Source organism: Pteropus medius, unplaced genomic scaffold, assembly GCF_902729225.1.
Source record: "Pteropus medius unplaced genomic scaffold, Ma_sr-lr_union100, whole genome shotgun sequence".
Classification (NCBI taxonomy): Eukaryota; Metazoa; Chordata; class Mammalia; order Chiroptera; family Pteropodidae; genus Pteropus; species Pteropus medius.
In genome coordinates, this window is record NW_024353517.1 from 1572650 (window position 1) to 1594561 (window position 21912).

General features: G+C 35.9%; 1 protein-coding gene across 1 annotated transcript in view; it reads right to left on the reverse strand.

Moving 5' to 3' along the window:
* Positions 1–21912, reverse strand: part of MCCC1 (methylcrotonyl-CoA carboxylase subunit 1) — a 49550-nt gene that overhangs the window by 9469 nt on the left and 18169 nt on the right. Inside the window, exons 8-14 of the mRNA XM_039850552.1 lie at positions 21321–21432; positions 20133–20214; positions 10678–10805; positions 8156–8339; positions 5848–5957; positions 4150–4360; positions 2558–2644 (exon numbers count right to left, since the gene is read on the reverse strand). Of these exons, the coding sequence (XP_039706486.1) occupies positions 2558–2644; positions 4150–4360; positions 5848–5957; positions 8156–8339; positions 10678–10805; positions 20133–20214; positions 21321–21432 (914 nt within the window). The remainder of the gene's footprint in view (positions 1–2557; positions 2645–4149; positions 4361–5847; positions 5958–8155; positions 8340–10677; positions 10806–20132; positions 20215–21320; positions 21433–21912) is intronic.

Genomic DNA, 21912 nt, shown 5'->3' on the forward strand with positions numbered 1-21912 from the left:
ACAAGAAGGGAGCCAGCATTCAAACCTACGTAGTCTAACTCCAGGGCCTACATTATTAACCACTAAGCCATCCATTTTCCCAACAAACACACTTCTTTGCCATGTGGTAAATTCCTTAAGAGAAAAACATAGGGACAAAGACATCTTTTTTCTGTTCCTTACATTATTCAGAATATCTCTTTTTCAAAAATTCTGTACTGAATGTATGAATAAATGAAACTTCTCCACCCTATATCTTGTCAATATCTTTAACCCTTCTTAAGAGAAAATGCATCCAATTACACAAGATCAGTTTTCTTTCAATTTATAAAATATTAAAAATATTTAAATAACATGAATGCCAACAGAATCATAGTAAAAGACATTGCCAGGAAAAGTCTAAATTCTTTTATATGTTAACTTGTTCTTCCTTCCCCTAGATATTTCTTGACCCTTACAAGAGAATCTTAGACATCTTCATACATATTTAATAAGGTATGGAAGTTTAGCATGATGCAGTGTTAGGTAAGCACATGTACCCTGAAGTGTGGGTTCAAATTCTGGCTCCACCAATTATACCTGGTGTAATTTTTAAGAAAATTATTCATCTCCCTAAGCCATGGTCCCTCCATTCATAAAACTGACACAAATAATAACATCAGTCTCACTGGCCTGTTCTGAAAACACATAAGAAATAATTCATGTAAAGTGCCTAACAAAATTTCTGATATACTCAATAAATCTTAGCCATTATTGTCATCATTACTGTTGTTGTTATTATTGAGGATAGGGCAGGGTGCTGTGAATCTTGGCCACTAGTAACAAGATGAAAATATTTTTCAAGCCTTGAATATTTAAAATGTGTGGTCATTTTCACTGAGATCATTAAGAGTTGGTTCTACTTGAGATTCATAAATACTTCTGGCCCTTAGACTTCCTATTTGGTACACACTCTTATTCAACCATAGTCACTACTGATTAACATAACACTTCTGAAAACTGTTAAATTTGGACCTGGATTACTGTTGAAAAATACTGCCAAACATGAACAGCAATCATGTTGGCTTTTCAATTATATATTTACTTTTTTAAATTAAAATTTTAAAAAATTCCAAGAAATGCAACATAATTCAGAACACTGCTCAGTGCCTTAGTGAAAATCCATGCCAAGTAACACAGTTGGTTCATCTGAATTATGATCACACATATGATTTTCCTGTTTAATTTAGGTTGAAGAAGCTACTGAAACTTTATTGTTGCTGATACTTGTATTCGGCGTATAGGAATCTGAAGTAAGATACTTCCACATTTTGGAGGGTTTTGTTTTTTTTTTAGGATGAAATGAATAAATACACCAACATAAATGTTACCATTTGCAGAATGATAATCTATAAGGGATGTCTGCAAACTTTCTTTCCAAGTACTCAGTGCACTTAAGGTAATCTAGGCTCAGAATGAAAAAATACCCAAAGATCTGAAACACAATCAACTTTTGTGAACAAAGAATGTGTTAATAAGTGAGCAGATGTCTACATAGAGTCAGGGTAAAGAGGAGGGTGTTGCGATGAGCTGGCAGGAAGATTCTGTTCTACCTGGTATGCACCTTTTCATAACAGAGCTGTCACAGTTTAATGACAGCTCACCTTCAAGGTTCTCTCCCAGCTCTGACTCTTATACCCATCTGGCTTCCCATGCAAACTGTACTGCAGCAGAAGGGATAGTGCCACCTGCTATCACATGATTTTGGTCCCTCTGGTACATTATTCCAGCCATAAATTTATAAACTCCTCTGATGTAGGTATCAGCCTCTCCTGAGTTCAGTTACAATAAATCAGTCCTCACCATGAGCCTACTCAAATTAGTTTGCAATAAAAATCAGTTTTCCACTGGAAAAGTGGTGAAATTAGCACAGAAGTCAGGGTCAGAAAGATTGGACGTCAACCATGGCTCTGCCACTTACTAGCCTCAAGTTAAGTTATTCCACCTTCCATGCCTCAGTTTCATCAGCCATATGTGGGTACAATAGTGACTCCCCTGCATTAAGTAGTGGAGACAAAAATTTACTTGTGATAAGGCACTTAATAAATTATAACTCTTTAGTAACCACTTCCACCTGAAACATTGCCTAAGGAGTGGGTAATCTTTCCCTGGAGTAGTTTTGAATAGTTTTTTTCTTATTTAAAAGTAATATTCCCACTGAAGAAAAACTACAAAGCTAAGAAAGTACAAAAAAGTGGGTTAGGGGGAGATTGCCTCAAATCCCACTACCCCATGGTAACCTCTCTAACATTTTGGCAAATTACATTTCGGTCATTTTGCTATGTATGTTTTATGACATATTTTTAGAACAGTCACAAAATATAGAAAAAGTATAATGAAGAAAAACAGAAATCATAACTACCACCCAGAGTCAATCAATTCTATCATTTTGGCATACTTCCTTCCAATGTTTAGGCTAGAATCTCAAAAAAAATGTAATTGACTAATTGTAGTCATGCTGAATCTTTTTTTTTTTTCTTCACGTAAATGTGATATATTTGTATAAAGCACATTTTTCTTCTAATAAAACATTACTTACTATTTTCACCATCCCTAAGAGTCATGTTTCTGGTGTAACAGATATTCAGTCTTCTTCCATTGCTGGATGCAAAAGGAGAATATTGATCTTGAAAAAAAATTCAACAACAAATGTATGAACATCAAGCCTACTAAATTTATACCTTACAAATGAAAACATAAAACATAGTTCCTATACTGGCAACTCAAATGTGTTTTTCTTTGTCTTCTCATTGCTTTACATTTAAATTAGATATTTTGATTTACATGTCAGAAAATTTCATACGAAAAATTCCAGCTTTTCTTGAAAAATGAGAATATCTGCAGCCTAAACTCTCATCCTCTGGTGGCATCAATTGCACAGTGGTCACCCCTTTTTGATAGGGCTAATGCATTCCAGGTCACTAAAATCTCTACCACTCACTATTTTTCTTCTGCCTGGCCTCTTTTATTCTCCTATGTTATTGGTCCAGCCCAGAAGTGTTTGCGTATCCATCCTCTGTTAGACAATACCCAGGAGCTACATAGCATAGCTAAATTGAAGCAGTTTATTCTGAAGCTCATAGCTGTGCCAGTTAAAAATAATGAAAAGAAAAAAGGTGAGAATAAAAGGACACTCCATTATAAAAATGCTAAGTACAGGCTTAGGAATACCATATGAGGCATATTTAGATGCATTTCTTTTAACGTAAAAGGACAAAATAAGGATAGGGCACAAATCTCCTCAAGATGTAATTATATATTTTAAGCTTTCACTATAACTTTCTTGAATGAATCCAGAAATTGATGATCCTAATAATAGGATCCTATAACGATATAATAATCCTAACAATAATGAAGAGATAAATGGATTAAATTTTTTTTTTTCCTATTTGCTGCAAAGGTCAGAGTTAGCTGAAATAAATACTATGGAGCAACTTTGGGAGAGCTCAGATTTTACTCAATTTAGAGGGAAGAACTTTTTAATGGAGAATTGACCAAAACTAATAAACTAATTAATTTCCAGTTTCCTGAGATGTTAGGAAGAGTTGAGTGACAACTTAGTGGGGAGCTGAAGCAGGGATGCATGCGTGTTGCAGCCAGGATGAATCTCTGCCATAATCCTTCCCATGCTCCAACTCTATGACATGATGAAGTATGTAGGTCTCTAGTCAGTCAGAAATTTGATCATAGAATGAAAAAAGAGAGGAGGAAATAACTCGACAATAAATCATGGGTAATCCAAAGGAATCTGAGAGTCTCCAGGACTCTGTCTTTAATCCCCAGGACCTGGGAAGTTGCTGTGGGTACAGAGGCCATGACAAAGTAGGCCACAAGAAGTGGTAAATAAAAGAAGCTGAAAGGGATCAGCGTGGGCTGTGGCAAGAACTAGTGATTGGTTGAAAAGAGATCCATCTTGACATTGTTAAGTGATTAGTTAAGTTATATTTAATGGGTTAAAAAGTGTTTATGGGTACAGAGCTCTACTTCATCCCAAAAACCACATTAGCAGAGGATGGTATCGATCACTGAGAGAAGAAAAGGGAAGTAAGAGTGGCATAAAGAAGGAAGAGCATGTTCAATAATTATTCATAAAATCTTGACAAGCAGAGGAAAGAGAAAAGCATTCCATACCTTGTGTCTGAATTTTGAAAACATCAGCCTTCTCCTTGAGGATGAGACCCAGAGCTCCCTGGCATAAAAGCTCTTTGGCTATGGGCTTCCGACTGAGCAACAGTTCTTCGCGGTGTTGAGGGATGAAATCAGTGTGCACGTTCCCAGCTTCAAACTCTGGGTGGCCAGACAGGGTGTGGACAAAGTCAATGTTGGTGTGCAGTCCGACGATCTAGGAAGAGAATAAAGCCCATGTCCCCAGTGAGTGGAGAAAATAACATAGTCAGAAAATAATTTTTATGGCTTCTGCTCTTTCTGCTAAGTATTTTCTACTATGGACAACTCTCAGAAAAACAAAAGAAACAAACAAAAAACCCCACTTCACCATCGCTATATATCTAGACTTCACATTTAAAACTACATTTTACTATGATAAAGAGGACACAGGAAATGGTGTTAGTGTAGGTAGTGTGGAGACATTTAGTTGACTAAGGTTAGGAAAGTGATAAATATTAAGAGACTTAAACGACATTTATTTGCAAGATATTGAAGGCCTACCACGTAGAACATTCTCACAACAGAGGACCACTGGAAATAGAGGGCAGAATTCCTACACTGGGGAGGGGAAAGGATTAAATAACCTCAAAAAAGCTTCCTTCCAACAATGAAATCCAAATTTTACACACGGATATAAAAATAAAAAAGGTATAAAACTTAACCCAAAGCAACCTAATAAATGGAACCAAGGGCAAAACCGGCTATCTGAGTCTCGAGTTTATTCATTTACTGATTCATTCATTCATTCATTCATTCACTCACTTAATAGCCATTTCCTGAGCACTCTTTATGTGCCAGGCCCTGATCCAGATACTGGGGACACAGTGAAGACCAAAACAGACCAAGTCCTTGCCTTCATAGAGCTTACATTCTAGGGATAGATAATAAATGATATCCATAAACAAATATCTATCATAATGCCAGGTGATATGAAGAAAAACAAGGCTAATTAAGGGGACAGAGAACAGCAAAGGGTCCTATTTTAAGTAGGGCAGCCCAAAGAAGACTTTGAGGTGAGCGGGGGCTGAAGACAGTGAGGAGGGGGTCCTGTGGTCATGTGCAGTTAAAACATTCTGAAAGAAAACAGGAACTCATGGCTCCGTGCTATCTGTGCCTGAGGAATGGCAGGGAGGACACTGTGGTTGGAGTCACAGATATCAGAGATTTGATCAAAGTAATGACATACAACAATTTGAATACCATGGGCTAATAAGAAATCTTTCTAAGAAGCTCCCTCAGCTGGTACTTACTGCACCAAGAAAATTAATGTGCTGCAGAAAACAACATACTATCAGATGGATAAAACTGAACATAATTATTTTTTCTCTGGAGAAAAATAATACCAGATTGTAGGCCACACTTGCACAACTGGACCTATCTACAGGATGGATAGGAATCTCATATCAGATTTCCCTGAAGTATAACACTGACACTAACAGTTTTAGTCTTGTAATATCTCTTTTCTAGCTGGATCAAGAAGTCCTCACATCCTATTCTGACCCATGAGAAATTCTCCCGTGTGAAATTATTTTGTTGGTGACATATGGGTAATTAATTTGTAGAAATATGTTGACAAAGACAAAGGTTGACCCATCGTGACAGACATGCTTGGCTGGAGAGATACCAGAGCACTGGGGACTAACGTGGTCCCAAGTCACTCACATGGTACTGATGAAGGTTGGCTCTCAGTTTTCTCAAGGCTGCTTGGCGATCTGCAGCCCACACGACCAGCTTTGCAATCATGGGGTCGTAATGCACTGACACTTCATCTCCTGAAATTGAAAAACCACATAACTGCTCAAAGTCAAAGCTAAAAGGATAAAATATGACGAGCAAGATACTCTGCCAGGGCTTTATATACACTTACTCCTCAAAAAACACTGCATGATAGATATTATTATCACCATTTTATTCATGAGGAACTGAGGCTAATAGGGGTTTAAAAACTTATCATATGTCTATGGAGGGTGTGGCCATCTAAGAGCACCAGCCCCTAAAAATTGTGGTTCAACGACACACAGACTGGCTTTCTCAGCCTATCTTCTGAACCTTCTTTTCCCTTCTCATTTTGGAAGTCATTGCAAAATCTCGCTATCCTGTCATGTCACAATCACCTCTGCCCTTAGCATTCCCTTCCTTCCACCCTGTTTCCTCATCAGAAAAATAAGGATACTAATTTCTCTATCCTGTAGTTGTTGGGAAGGTTGATGATAAAGTACCAAGTGCCATATCTGACTGAGCTGATAAACAAATAGCAGCTATCATTATTATGATAGTCTTAGAGAACAAGAATCTGAACCATGCATATCTCTCACTGGTTAGAAATGGTTCGAGTAAAAAGGATGTGGTGTATTATAAAGAACACTGTTCCAGGGCCTTTTCGTGATTTTGGCAGGTCACTTGACCCCTGTGAAACCCAGGGTCTTCATTTATAAAATCAAGGGATTGGACTATACTCCCTTCGTCCATCCATCTATCTATCCATCAATTCTTCCATCTACCCACTCGCTCACCCACCAACACACACTGAATACCTTCTAGGCCTCGGCTTGAGCAAGGTGCTGCAAATATGTCACAGAAAATACAGTCCCCTTCTTAAAAATCTTACAATCTCGTGGGGGAAGCTAGACAAGAAGTACATTACCATAAGATAATGTAATGAGGGCAATGTCTGAGGAATGCACAATGGGCTCAGGAAACACAGAAGAGTGCTGGGGGAAGTTTCTTGGATTAGATTATTCTTCCCGGTGCCAAGATGTGAATCTGGGAGTCCTTCTCAGAATTATGTCTGTTAACTTTTGAGTACCTTTATTAAATTACTATGCAAGCTTTGCTTGCCCCACAGGTTCTTTCTTTTCTATTGCAAAGGCCCTCTTTTCTCTCCAAGATGTTAGAAAATTTATTGACTACCAAATCTTGCTGTGGCTTATCCAGAGCTATCAAAGTGTTGCCAATTTATCATTAAGAAGTCCTAATTTCTCATTTTGGCTTTCAAGACCCTATATGATTTGCTCTCAAGCTATGTCTCCAGCCACATCTCCAACTACTTACCATCTTGAACCATTTTTCCAGCCACATGTTTTCTTATAGTTCTTCGGACATACCTTTAGTTAAGTTCTCTTTTCTTCACTTTTCTTTGAAGTTAAATCTGCCTAATCAAATCCACTCTAGATTTCCTTTCAAAAACGTCTCTTAATTATATGAGCCTAACATGATCTCTTAGTCCTGAGAATTGTTATATTCCATCACTCACCATCTGTATAACTTCTCCGCAACCAAAGTTAAGGTGGCAGTAGACAGTAGTGGCTCGGAGTGCAGACTCTGGAGCCAGACTATCTGGGTCTGAATCTTGCCTCCAAGGACGACCGTGGGCAGTCAGTTAACTTCTCTGTGCCCCGGTTCCTCATCTAGAAATGGGGGTGATAATACCTACCCATAGGGTAGTTCTCATGGTTAAAAGAGCCCAGAGAAAAATTATCTAGAATGGCACTTGTATGTAGGAAGTGGTAAATAACTGTCAGTTATGGCTATTGTTATTAATCATATGCTGAATTGTGATAGCTCTTGCACTGCTTTTTACTTTTAAATTTCTTTTATTATTGCTTAGTTTGCACTAAGTTTACATATTAATTCTCCAGCTTGACTTGAAGGCAGAGTACCTCAAGCATAGCAAATATCAGTCACCTTAAATCATTTCAAAGTAAAAATGTAAAATGATACTCATAAAATATTTGTTGCTTAGGTTCGACCAAGTACTACTGCATTTGACAAAAGAGAGTATTGTTTGAAAATACTAGTCATTCCTTAAAATTAACTATTCCAGAAGGAAAAATAAAGATGAATGAGAAATCAATTAAATCCTTTATTTTAAAACACACTAGAGATTTCCACAAGACACAGGGAAAGACCTCATCCAAAAATAAAAATGCATTAAAAATTCAAAAAGACTTATTGTTTTACTTCACTGTACCTTGCCGTACACCAGTTTCAATCCTAGTGGAAAGGTCTGCTCGAGGGGTAGAGAGATGCACTAATGGCCCAGCCCCTGGCATGAAGTTATTGTGAGGATCTTCTGCGTATATTCTAGCTTCAAACGCATGGCCCTGCAGAGCTATTTCTTCCTGGCTCAAAGGAATCTTCTCTCCTGCTGCAATCTGGTAATAGAAGAGTATGTGTTTCTTATGAAAATCCACCTTAAAGCAGCTACGAGACTACTAAATTGGTGGGCTTGCCTTTTTCTATGTAAAATGTACATTTGGGCTTTATAATGAAGCCAAATAAAAATTATTATTTTAGCCACCATTTGAGTATTAGGAAAAAGCAAAAAGAGATTAAAAAACAGGTGCAACTTGAAAACAATGTATTAATTGCAATAGGTTTCTAGAGTTTTAAAATAGAGAAAGCAAGCAAACTGACAGAAATTATAAATATAAAAATCAGCGTTTTTTTCAAATTTAATTAAAACTAAGATTTCTTTCCGGCAAGATAGTCTCAGTTTTCATCTAAAACATTAGAACTCAGTTACCAAATCAAATTTTTTAATAGTAAATTATTAGTTGGTGTTTAGGACTATAATCACAGTTATGGATAAAGTGTGACATTAGTCATCCTTGTAATCTTCATCAGCAAGTGAGTGATAAAGCAAACCAGAAAGGGGAACATAAGGTTTTTCGATTTTATTATATTTATGTATATTGCACGGCACCGGATTACGAACAGGATGATCATTACTGTTCATCACTTATTATTATTTTGGCCATTATGTACCAATACTACAAATCTCTTTCCCTAATTAGTGTAATTTAGAAAAGGCTATTGAAGGACTTGCTGTCACATTCTCCCCTTAAGTTTTCCTCCAAGATGAGAAAATGACAAAAGAGAAAGCACATGGTACAGGGGAAAAAAATTCTAAGTAACTTAGCATCACATTGAACTAAACTGGTAAGTATAAAACAGAGGCAAAGATTTAATCTCTTTAAATCTGAAAAACAAGAAAATTCTTTAAATAAGACAAATCAGGAACTACAGCAGTTAAGAGTAAAAGGAAAATGGACTGAATGGAATGTCTTTATCGCATGGTGTTTTAAACCGTAGACTCTGCAGCCATATTCCTTAGAAATCTTTGATCTGCCATGATTTCAAGATTCTGGACTCTCTTGAGTTGCTATTTCAGAAAAAAAAAAAAATCCTCCTTTTCCTTGAATTCTGGAAATATAAGCACCCCAGAAGTATCTAAATCCACTAAGTTTTCTTGACATCCACTAACACTTACTAGCCTGATGTGCCTGGTTTTCATTAGCTCCCAAGGCTATAGGGGCCCAGAAGAATCTTTCAGCTCAATTAAAACCACCAATCACCCCCAAGGAAATAGTAAAAGGAACATCATATTATTGTCCACAGAAGTTCTGAAAAGACAAAATTCTCAAAATAATCAAGACTTTAGCATCACGACATGAAAACAATTTAAATTCAGGATATATACAAACCAAGAATCCCAAGAGATCTAGAATTTTTATACAACTTAAAACTTTTATTTTATATTTTAAAAAAGGCTGTTAAAATCGATTATTTTCAAAAAACATATTAAGTTATTATTATTATTATAATATTCAAAATAATATGCTTTGTGGAACTCTGGTTTAGGTCAGCGCCTCTCACACTATTTATAATAAAGGAACAGTTACGGACTTACACGTTTGTAAAATCAGTAGATCTATCATAGCAATGCCAAAAATGCTTTAAAAACTTCTAAATATTTACTGTGAATGTCCATACTTATCCCACCTTGGTCAGCAACAGTTTGTAAGTCAGCTCTTGTAAATGGACCACTCACTCTATTGGTCTAGACCAGCGGTTCCCAACCTTTTTGGCACCAGGGATGGGTGCTCCTATGAGAATCTAATGCCTGATGATCTCAGGTGGAGCTGAGGCGGTGATGCTAGCGCTGGGGAGCGGCCGCAAACACAGATGAAGCTTTGCTCACTTGCCCGTTGCTCACCTCCTGCTGTGAGGCCCGATTCCTAAAAGGCCACAGACAGATACCAGTCCACAGCCCGGGGGTTGGGGACCCCTGGTCTAGACCATTGCCTTGGTTCTTCATTCCCAACTCTGCCTTAACTCATTTCACCTTGGCTAATATCTGTCCTGCCTCTAAAATCTAATGACGGACTGGCCCAGAATAATGTGGCATCATGTACAGTACAAGCCTTTGGCATTGAGATGATGCAGTCACAAGAAAGTCTCAGCGGCAGCAGCTCACCTGCTGGCTGCTCCACGTCTGAAGGGAAATGATGGTAACTGACAGATTAGGAATCTGTGTCCACAGTGACAATGACATAGCATCAAATGCAGTGTCACCTTTAACCTCTCATTTTCCTATCCTCATCATAACCAGCAAGAATTGAACCCTTATCCAAAGGTGACACCTTCTTTTAGGAGGCCATCGGGTACTGTATTCTCGAGACCAATGTTCAATAGGAAAAGTATCCCCACCTTAAACTGCCACTCTACCAAGTCAATTCCTGTGATCATCTCGGTAACAGGATGTTCCACTTGCAGTCTTGTATTCATCTCCATGAAGTAGAAATTGTGCTCTTGGTCCATAATAAACTCCACCGTTCCTAAAAGATAAAATACAATAGTCATATTTCAAAAGTTGATAATCAGTAGCAAATAAAAACCTTCCGTGATGTATCACAGAATTTTACCACCGCTTTTATTCAAAGGTAAACACTTTGTATTCCATAAAAAAACTCTCAGTTTACAGCAATAAATAATTCTCAGTCAAAGACAGGAAGTCATATGAAATTTTGAAACAGAAAAATATACTTTGGGTTTTGAGCAAATGGTAAGCCCAAGTTATGAATCAGTTTCAGCTATCACAGCAATGAGAAGATGGCTGGACCATGTGTCATTGCTTCACTGCACCTGGATCCCTGGGAACCTTCCCCTGTGACGTCCTATGTTACTCTAACCTTATAAAGAAAAATACATTTTTTTTGTTTTCCTGATTGTGGGCCCTTGGAAGTTTCCTTTACAAGTTCTTTTGCTAGTGACCCATGGAAATTGCTTAGCAACTCAATTTTATGTTTACAATGTCTTATCTATTGGCATTTTATTAAGCACTACAAAACTTCCCCCAGCTCTATTAAGGTATAAAAATTTATCCATTTTAAATATAGGTGTACTGAGTTTCAGTAATTGAATACAGTCATGTAACCACAACTGCAGTGAAAGTACAGAACGTGTCCATCATCCAACATGTTCCCTTGTTCCCCTTTGCAGTCAGTCCCTTCCCTGAGCTCCTGGCTCCAGACAATGACGAGTGTGCTTTTTGTCATTAGTTTTTTTTCTAGAATGTCATATAAATAAAATATAGAATATAGTATTTTGTGTTTGAGTTTCTTTCACTTAGCCTAAAGTTAGCTCCATATACAACTGACCCTTGAACAACATGGGTTTGAACTGTGCGGGTCCACTTAGGCATGAATTTTTTTCAATGAACATATTGGAAAAATTTTTGGAGATCTGAGGTAATTTGAAAAAATTATAGATAAACATGTAGCATAGAAATATTGAAAAATTGAGAAAAAGGTATGTCATGAATGCATAAAATATATGTAGATACTACTCTATTTTGTCATTTACTACCATAAAGTATCCAACAAACTATTAAAAAAAGTTAAAATTTATCTAAACTTACACACACAATTATAGACTGTATACGATGCCATTTGCAGTCGAGATAAATATAAACAAATCTAAAGATGCAGCATTAAATCATAACTGCATAAATTAACTGTAATACATACTGTACTACTGTAATAACTTTGCAGCCATCTCCTGTTGCTATTGCAGTGAGCTCAAGTATTGTGAGTATCCATTTAAAATGCTATGTGACACTAATCATCTCCCCACGAGCAGTCTGTCTCTCAGTAAATTGTGGATCGCAACGAAAAGTGACCTCTCACAGTTCATGCATATTTTTTATTGTGTTTAGTGCAAAATTGTAAACCTTGAATAACACCATGGTACCCATACAAAGTGCCATTAATGATGATGGAAGTGCTCTCAAGAAGCAGAGGAAAGTCATGACATTATAAGAAAAAGTCGAATTGCTTGGTATGTACCATAGAGCAAGGTCTGCAGCTGTGGTTGCCCACTATTTCAAGGTAAATGGATCCAAAATAAGGACAATTGTGAAAAAAAAAAAAAAAAGGAAAGGAAATTTGTGAAGCTGCTGCTGCAGCAATGCCAGCAGGTACAAAACCTTGCACTTTTTGCTAAATATCTTTTCATCTCATACTGAAAATGCAGCTTTTATACGGGTGTAGCATTGCTACAAGAAATGCATACTTATAGACTCTAATATGATTCAAGAAAAAGCAAAGTCATTATATGACAACTTAAAGCAAAAAGACAGCGAAGGCTCTAAAGCTGGAGAATTTAATGGCAGCAAAAGATGGTTTGATAATTCTAGAAAGAGGTTTGGGGTAACAAAATATCAAGGTAACAAGAGAAGCAGCTTCTGCCAACCAAGAGGCAGCAGATGAGTTCCCAGACACCACTGAGAAAATCAGTGAGGAGAAAGGATATCTGCCTGAACAGGCTTTCAATGTAGAAGAAAGGCACTATTCCTGAAAAAAAAAATACCACAAAAGACCTTTATTAGGAAGGAAGAGAAGCGAGCACCAAGATTTAAGGTGGGAAAGGATAGGTTAAGTCCACTATTTATGCAAATATAGTCGGGTTTATAATCAAGGTTGCCCTTATCTATAAAGCTGCTAACCCCTGAACCTTAAAGGGAAAAGATAAACACCAGCTGCCAGTCTTTTGGTTGTACTACAACAAAAGGCATGAACAGTGAGAACCCCCTTTCTGGACTGGTTCAATCGAAGCTCTGTCCTTGAAGTCAGAAAGTACCTTGCCAGTAAGGAACTGCCTTTTAAAGTTCTTCTGATATTGGATAATACCACAGGCCACCCAGAACACCATGAGTTTGACACCAAAGGCATCAAAGTGGTCTACTTGCCCTCAAACACAATATCTCTAGATCAGGGGGTCATAAGGACCTTTAAGGCTCATTACACATAGCACTCTATGGAAAGGGTTGTAAGTGCTATGGAAGGGAACCCAACAGACAGAATATCATGAAAGTCTGGAAAGAGTGTACTATTTAAGATGCCATTGTTATTAAAAAAAAAAAAAAAAAAAAAAAAGCCATCAAGCCTGAAAAACAAATTCCTGCAGGAGAAATCTGTGCCCAGATGTTGTGCATAATTTCACAGGATTCATGACAGAGCCAATCAAGGAAATCACGAAAGACACTGTGGATATGGGGGGAAAAAAGTGGGGGGTGAAGCATTTCAACATACGGATCTTGGAAAAATTGAAGAGCGAATAGATACAACACTAGAGGAACTTAAAGATGACTTGATGGAGGTAAGTGTTTCCAAACCAGTGCCAGATGGCGAGGAAGATATAGAAGCAGTGCCAGAAAACAAATCGACATTAGACAATTTGGCAGAAGGGTTCGTTATTCAAGATTGCTTTAGACTTCTTTCATGACATGAACCCTTCTATGATATGGGCACTAAAGCAAATGATGAAGAAGGATTGGTACCGCATAGAAACATTTTTAGAGAACTAAAAAAGCAAAAAAGTTGGACAGAAATTATGACGTATTTTGTAATGTTACACTGAATGTGTCCGCTTCTCCTGCCTCCTCTTCTACCTCCTCTGCAGACTTCTACCTCTGCCAGGCCTGAGACAGCAAAACCAAACTCCCTTTTTCCACCTCCTCTTCAGCCTACTCAATGTGAAGACAATGAAGATGAAAAACTTTAGATAGCCCACTTCCACTTAATGAACAGTAAATAATCATCATGCTATATAGTTAACAAACTTATCTATTTTGTATGTGTGTGACTGTCTTCGTTTGAAAATCTAACAACTAAAGAGCAAGAACTGCAAGAGATGTTTTTGTGTCATTATCATTGCCTAAGTATTCGTCATGTAAAACACTGTGTGCAAGCCTTGTATTGAAGTGGATAGTCTATCCTTACAAAGGCATAAGGTGAGTGAATTTCATATTTTAATTTTGTATAAAATTAACAAATAATGGTACTTTTCTTACTGTTTTATAACTTTGCTTTCAAAAATTACATTACTGTACAGTATGCCTCTCACACATAATTGGAGCAACTGGGTGGGTATCAGCCTATCACCACAGGTAAGTGGTTTTTTAAAAAAAGTAACAATGTTTCCAATATTGTATTATAAATGTGACTGTAATACTGTATGTCATAAAAATTTTATGATGCACTTGTTAGTGTATAGTCTAGGCTACTGTGAAGCACTCATATCAATTGCACTAGGCTACCACAAAGCAATCACATTGCAGCTTCTTTGTTATCAATGTATGAATTATTATACCTGTAAATAAATATTAATTTGTTTTTCATATTATCTTTTTATTTTTGATATCTAACATGTATAACATTTATGGTGTTTTGTGTCATATAAGACCATATTAATGTAGGTACTGACAGATTCATCTTCTTAACAGATGATGTAAACTTATAGTATTGATAAATACAGTAAAGTACTGTAAATGTGTTTTCTCTTATGATTTTCTTAATAACATTTTCTTTTCTCTAGCTTACTTTACTGTAAGAAATATAGTATATCATACATATAACATATAAAATATGTGTTAATTGACTGTTTTGCTTATATTCTCAGTAAGGCTTCCAGTCAACTGTATGCTATTGGTAATTAAGTTTTGGGGGAGTCAAATGTTACACATGGATTGTCTACTACGTAGGGGGTCGGTGCCCTGAACCCCTCTACTGTTCAAGAGTCAACTGTAATATAAAACTGTTTTTCAAACTCTGGGTCACCATTCATTAGCGGATGGTAAAAATTTAGTGAAGTCTTCCAAGTTTCCAGCATGTAAGGAACTTAGAAGTAACCATTCTGTCCTGACAACAAAAGCTGAAAAAACTGAAAAAAATCAAGAAATCTTCTTAGAGCCATCAGAGATGTGAGGTCACAAGACAAATCAGGGCCCCCAAAACTAGAGAGGCAGATAGGCAGATACAGAGATTCACAACTTGCTGTCCAGAAATTTACAAGCAAAAACCTTTGCAGGAATAAGCACCAGAATAGGAAAACCAGGACTGTAATCGATGAATTGCTGGAGGCTCAGTATGGACATTCTGAGACTTAATAACCCCATGGGAACCTAGTCATGGGAATAGGGGGAAGGGTATCCTCATACTTTTGTGACTTTGACATCTAAGAGCTCTACCAGGTCCTCACAGTGAATACTGGAGAAAAATCTCTGTGAGCTTCCAGATACGAGAGGGGAAATGGAACCTTGTGAAGTATGCTGTTCTGTTCTTAACAAAATCTGCCTTTAAGAAAAAGTATTGAAAAAAAAAAAAAGAAAGAAAAATTATTTCACCAGAGCCTGCAAACAAGAACACCAGAGTAAAATATTTAAAGCCTTGCGAGGGGAAAAAAAAATCGCTAACTAGAATTCTGTATCCTGGGAAGTTATCCTTCAAAAGTGGAGAAATAAAGACTGTCTCAGATCAACAAAAATTGAGAGAATTTATTGGCAGATTTGCCTTGCAATAAATGATAAAAGAAGTTCTTTAAAGAGAAGGAAAATGATATAGGGTCAATACTCCAAGAAGATATAACAATCCTCAATGTGTATGCACTTAACAACAGTGTGACAAAATACATGAGGCAAAACCTGAGAACTGCAAAGAGAAGTAGATGAAACCACTAATACAGTTGGAGACTTTGACACTCTCTATCAGAAATAGGCAAATATAGCAGGCAGTAAATGAGTAAGAAAATAATTAAACTCAATAGCATCATCAGCAAACTAGATATAATTGACAGCTATAGACTACTTCATCCAAAAACAGCAGATTACATATTCTCAAGCTACATGGAACATTTGCCAAGATAGACCACATGCAGGGGCATAAGAAACACTGTAACAAATTTAAAAGAATAAATATCATACAATGTCTGCTCTTAGACCACAATTAAACTAAAAATCAATAAACTGAACTAAAAAATCATTAACAGAAAGATAGCTGGAAAAAATCCCAAAATATTTGTAGATGAAACAACACATTATTAAATAACACCAGGTCAAAAAGAACTCAGGAGAAATGAAATGAAAATGGAAATACCTTGTGACAACATGAATGGACCTCAAGATAATCATGCTAAGCAAAATAAGCCAGACAGAAAAGTTGAAAACCACATGATATCACTTATATGTGGGATATAAACCTAAAAGCAACAAACGAAGAGGACAAACAGACTCATGGACTGGTTACCAGAGGGTGGGCAGGGGTGAGAGGAAGAGGGGAGGTAGATGGGGTAAAAGGGGTCAAATATGTGGTGAGAAAGAAATCTAACTATGGGAGGGGAACGCACAATGCAACATATATATGCCTTACTGTTAAACTGTACATCTAAAACTTACTGGATTTCGTTAACCAATGCTACCAAAAAAAACAAAGGTTTTTTTAAGTAAAAATTAAAAAAAAAAACAAAAAAAGAAAAGAAAAGAAAATGGAAATACAACTTATCAAAACTTTTGAGATGCACCAAAAACAGCACCTAGAGGGAGATTTATAGCATAGAATCCATATATTTAAGAGAAAAAACTATGTCTAACCATATTAAAAAGTCAATAACCTAAGCTTCCATTTTAGGAAACTCGAAAAAGAAGAGCACATTAACTCCAAAGTAAGCAGGGAAAAAAAGAAACAAAAATTAAAGTAGAAATACATGATATTGAAAACAGGAAATAGAGAAAATCAACAAAACCTAAAGCTAGTTGTTTGAAAAGATCAATAAAGTTGATAAGCCTCTAGCCAGGCTATAAAGAAAAATAAAGATAAGACAAAAATATCGGAAATTAAAGAAGGGACAATCACTAGCAGTTCCTATGGACATTAAAAGGATAATAAAGAAATATTATGCACAATTCTATACCCACAAATTTGATAACCTAGATGAATGAATTCCTTGAAAGACACAATGTGCCAACACTCAACACAAGAAGAAACAGACAATCTGAATAGGCCTATATCTATTAAAGAAATTGAATCGATCATTAATAAGCTTCTCAAACAGAAAGTAGTAGGCTCAGATGGGTTCATTGGTGAATTCCACAAAGAATTTAAGTAAGAAATTATACCAATTCTCTATAATCTCTTCCAGAAGATAAAAGCAGACAGAATACTTCCTAACTCATTCTATGTGGCCAGCATTATCTTAATACCAAAACCAGACAAAGACATTACAAGAAAAGAAATCTATAGACCAATATCTTTTATGAACAAAATTGCAAAAATCCTCATCAAAATATTAGCGAATCAAATCCAACAGTGTATAAAAAGAATTATCCACCATAACCTGGGATTTATCCCAGGTATGCAAGGCTGGTTCAACATTTGGAAATCAATTAATGTAATCCATCACATTAACAGGCTAAGGAATCACATGATGGTATCAACAGATGCAGAAAAAGCATTTGACGAAACCCAAAATACAATTATAATAAAAACTCTCAAACTAGGAACAGAGGGGAATTTTCTTGATAAAGATTTACAAAAAAACCTTCAACTAACATCATACTTAATGGTGAGAAACTAGAAGCTTTCCCACTAAGATCAGAAATAAGGCAAGGATGTATGTTCTCTCCACTCCTTTTCAACATTGCACTGGAAGTCCTAGCTAATGCAACAAGAAAAGGAAATAAAAGGTATACAGATTTGGAAGGAAGAAATAAAACTATCTGTTCACAGATGACTTGATCACATATATAGATAATCTGAAAGAATCAACAACAACAAAAAACTCCTGGAACTAATAAGTAATTATACCAAAGTGGCAGGATGTGAGATTAACATACAATTGTTTTCCTATACATCAATGATGAATAAGTGAACTTGAAATTAAAAATACATTTACATTAGCATCCCCCCAAATAGGTTTACATTTTACAAATTTTATACAAAATTTATATTAAAAAATTATAAAACTCTGATGAAATAATTCAAAGAACTAAATAAATGGAAAGATGTTCCATGTTCATGGGTAAGAAGACTCAATAGAGTCAAGATGTCTGTTCTTCTAAACTTAATCTATAAATTCAATGCAATCCCAATCAAAATCCCAGAAAGTTATTTCATGGATAATCAAAAAACTGATTCTAAAGTTTATATGGAGAGGCAAAAGACTCAGAATAGCCAACTCAATACTGAAGAACAAAAGTCAGAGGACTGAAACAGCCTTACTTCAAGACTTACTATAGAGTTACAGTAATCAAAAAAATGAAGTACTAGTGAAAGAACAGATAAATAGATCAATGGAACAGAATAAAGAGCCCAGAAATAGACCCACATAAATACAGTCAACCAATCTTTGACAAAGGAGAAAGGGCAATACAATGATGCAAAGTAGTCTTTTCAACAAATGATGCTAAAACAACTGGACATCCTCATGCAAAAAAAATAAATCTAGACACAGATCTTATACTTTTCACAAAAATTAACTCAGAATGGATCATAGACCTAAATGTAAAACCCCAAACTACAAAGCTCCAAGGAGATAACACAAGAAAAAACCTAGATGACCTCATATGTGGTGATGCTTTTTTAGATAGAACAAAAAATGCACAGTCCATGGAAGAAATCATTGATAAAGCAGATGCCAAGTAAGCATATGAGAAGATGCTCCACATCATATTTCATCAGGGAAATGCAAATTAAAACAAGAAGATACCACTACATGCCTATGAGAATGGTCAAAATCTGGATTGGTGAGGATGTGGCGCAACAGGAATTCTCATTGCTGCTAAGAATGAAAAGTGGTATATACACTTTGACAATAGCTTGGCAATTTCTTATGTAACTAAGTATAATCTTACCACACAATCCAGCTATCCTGCTCTTGGTATTTATCCAAATGAATTGAAACTTATGTCCATGCAAAAATCTGCACATGGATGTTTGTAGCAGCTTTATTTATAATTGCCAAAATTTGGAAGCAACCAAGATGTCCTTCAGTCGGTGAGAGGATAAACAAACTGTGGTACATCCAGACAATAGAATGTTATTCAGTGCTGAAAGGAAATGAGCTATCAAGCCATGAAGAGACATGGAAGAAGCTTAAGTTCATATTAGTAAGTGAAATAAGCCAATCTTAAAAAGCTACATGTTGTATACTTCTAAATATATAACATCTGGAAAAAGGCAAAACTATGGAGGCAATAAAAAGATCAGTGGTTATCAGGGGTTGGAGGCAGGGAAGGATAAAGAGCAGAGCACAGGATTTTTTGGGCAATGAAACCACTCTGTATGATACTACAATGGGAGATACATGTCATTAAACATTTGTCCAAACTCAAAACGTACAACGTCAAGACTGAAACCTAATGTGAACTATCTTCTGTGAGTGATAATGATGTGCCAGTATAGGTTTATTGATTATAACAAATGTACCACTCTAATGTAGAATGCTGATAGTGGGGAGACTGTGTGTGTGGGAAAATATCGGTATTTTTTGCTCAAGTTTGCTGTGAACCTAAAACTGCTGTTAAAAATAAAGTTTATTAGTTTTTAAAATGCAAAAAATCAATTTAGTGATTTTAATTTAAAATAGGAGAAAAAATATCAAATAGTATTATACATAATTAGGATAAGTACTATTTTGTGAAATATTTTTTTCAAAAATCTGAATATAAATACAAACACATGTGTAAATATGGGGTCTCAATACAAAATACATTTTTTCTGTAGATGTCAAAAAAGTTCGAAAGTCACTGATTTAAGAGATACATGTTTCTTTTGCCTCTGAAACATAAATAATTGTTTCTCCTTCTCTATTAGAAACAAATCTTAACAAACCTGCTCCGACATAATTTACAGCTTTAGCAGCTCTGACTGCAGCTTCTCCAAGCTTTTTTCTTACTTCAGGTTTAATACCGGGCTATGAAAAATATTTAAAATAAATTTCCATTAGTACCTAGCCCCACTAAAAATTTCCATTAAGATTCAATATTACAGTTCTGTGTATCAAATATTGCATTAAAGAGATAATAAAGATAAAAAGCTAATGTTATACATTTCATCAAGAAACACTGTCCTATACTACAGTTTAACTGTCCCAATTTCTGTTTAATTGACAACTATTTAATGGTTCTGCTGGTATTTTAAGATGATAAAGCAATCTAAATCATTTGCCCAATAATTATCTTGGAATAATGGTGAACCTTGAGATTCCAAGTTAATAAGAAAGGCACATAAAAAGAAATGTATGTCAATAAATAGGCAAAATTTTTAACATTTTAAAAACTGTGCTCTAAAGATATATATTTAAGCAGTCTGTTTGAAAATAACATTTTACTAAAATTACTGTTGACATTTACTTCAAAAGGTATAATATACTCTGCAACAGAAATTAAAATTTGAATGTGAGAATAACAAACTGATTAATCAGAAACTTCAGATCCCTGACCTAATAGAAATACATATTGGTAAAAACATATATGAAATCTCCTCTTATCTGTGGGGTATATGTTCCAAGACCTCCAGTGTGTCCCTGAAACCCCAAAGATTCATGAACTCTACATAAGTTTTTCTTTTTTCCTATACATACATAACTTTCACTTAAAGAAAGCACTTTACAGCTTCTTTGGCATGTCCGAATTATCAGCATCGCTCCACTTGTGCTTTTGAGCCATTATTCAGTAAAATATGGGTTGCTTGGACAGAAGTAATGTCATAGTCTATCTGATAACCAAGACAATTACTAAGTGACTATCAGGAAGGTACTTGGATCAGCGAAGATTTTCCTAGAAACTATCCAGATGGAACATGGTCCTGTTGTGTCTTCTGTATGGCAGCCCCAGAGCACCAATTCCCTCCTCATCCCTAACACTGTGGTGGGGCCCTATCCTTACATCACTGCTGGGAAGTGGTTGTCCAGCAGGACTTAGGGAGAAATACTAGCTTTACGGATTTCTGATGTGAAAATCAGAGTGACTGGGGTTTCTATTATAGAGAAGCCTACAAATTTCTTCACAAGGTCCTTACCGCTGGGGCTTCCTCGATGATTTTCTGATGCCTCCTCTGTATACTGCAGTCTCTTTCGAACAAGTTCACAACATTGCCATGGTAATCACCAAATATCTGGACTTCTACATGTCTATTTAAAAGCGAATGCAGATGTTAATATACTTTGTTATAAATGACAAATATCACATTCATTGAGCCAAACTGTTGGCCAAGGTCACCAGGATTCTTCTATTTTTATTTTAAGTAAGATGGGATATTTTCACCTCAAAATAGAGGATATGAATTGAGAAACACAACTATAGTTAAATTTGTAAACACTTGATGAAAACCTTTCCATTTATTGGATGAATATTAAAGGAAAAAATGAAATGACTGGGAAATAAGAAAAGACAGAAAACATAGGAGACTATCTTTATGACTTCAGAATAGGGGCAAGTTACAAAAAGTACACACTGTTAAAGGAAAGACAGATAAATCTTACTACATCAAAATTATAAGTTATAGTCTTATTTCATATATCCTTAAAAAACCAATGAAAACATTCTATGATAAGGAGGTTTTTCAAGATCAGCTTTTACAGTCAGATTTTATAAACTATGGCAGATTGAAA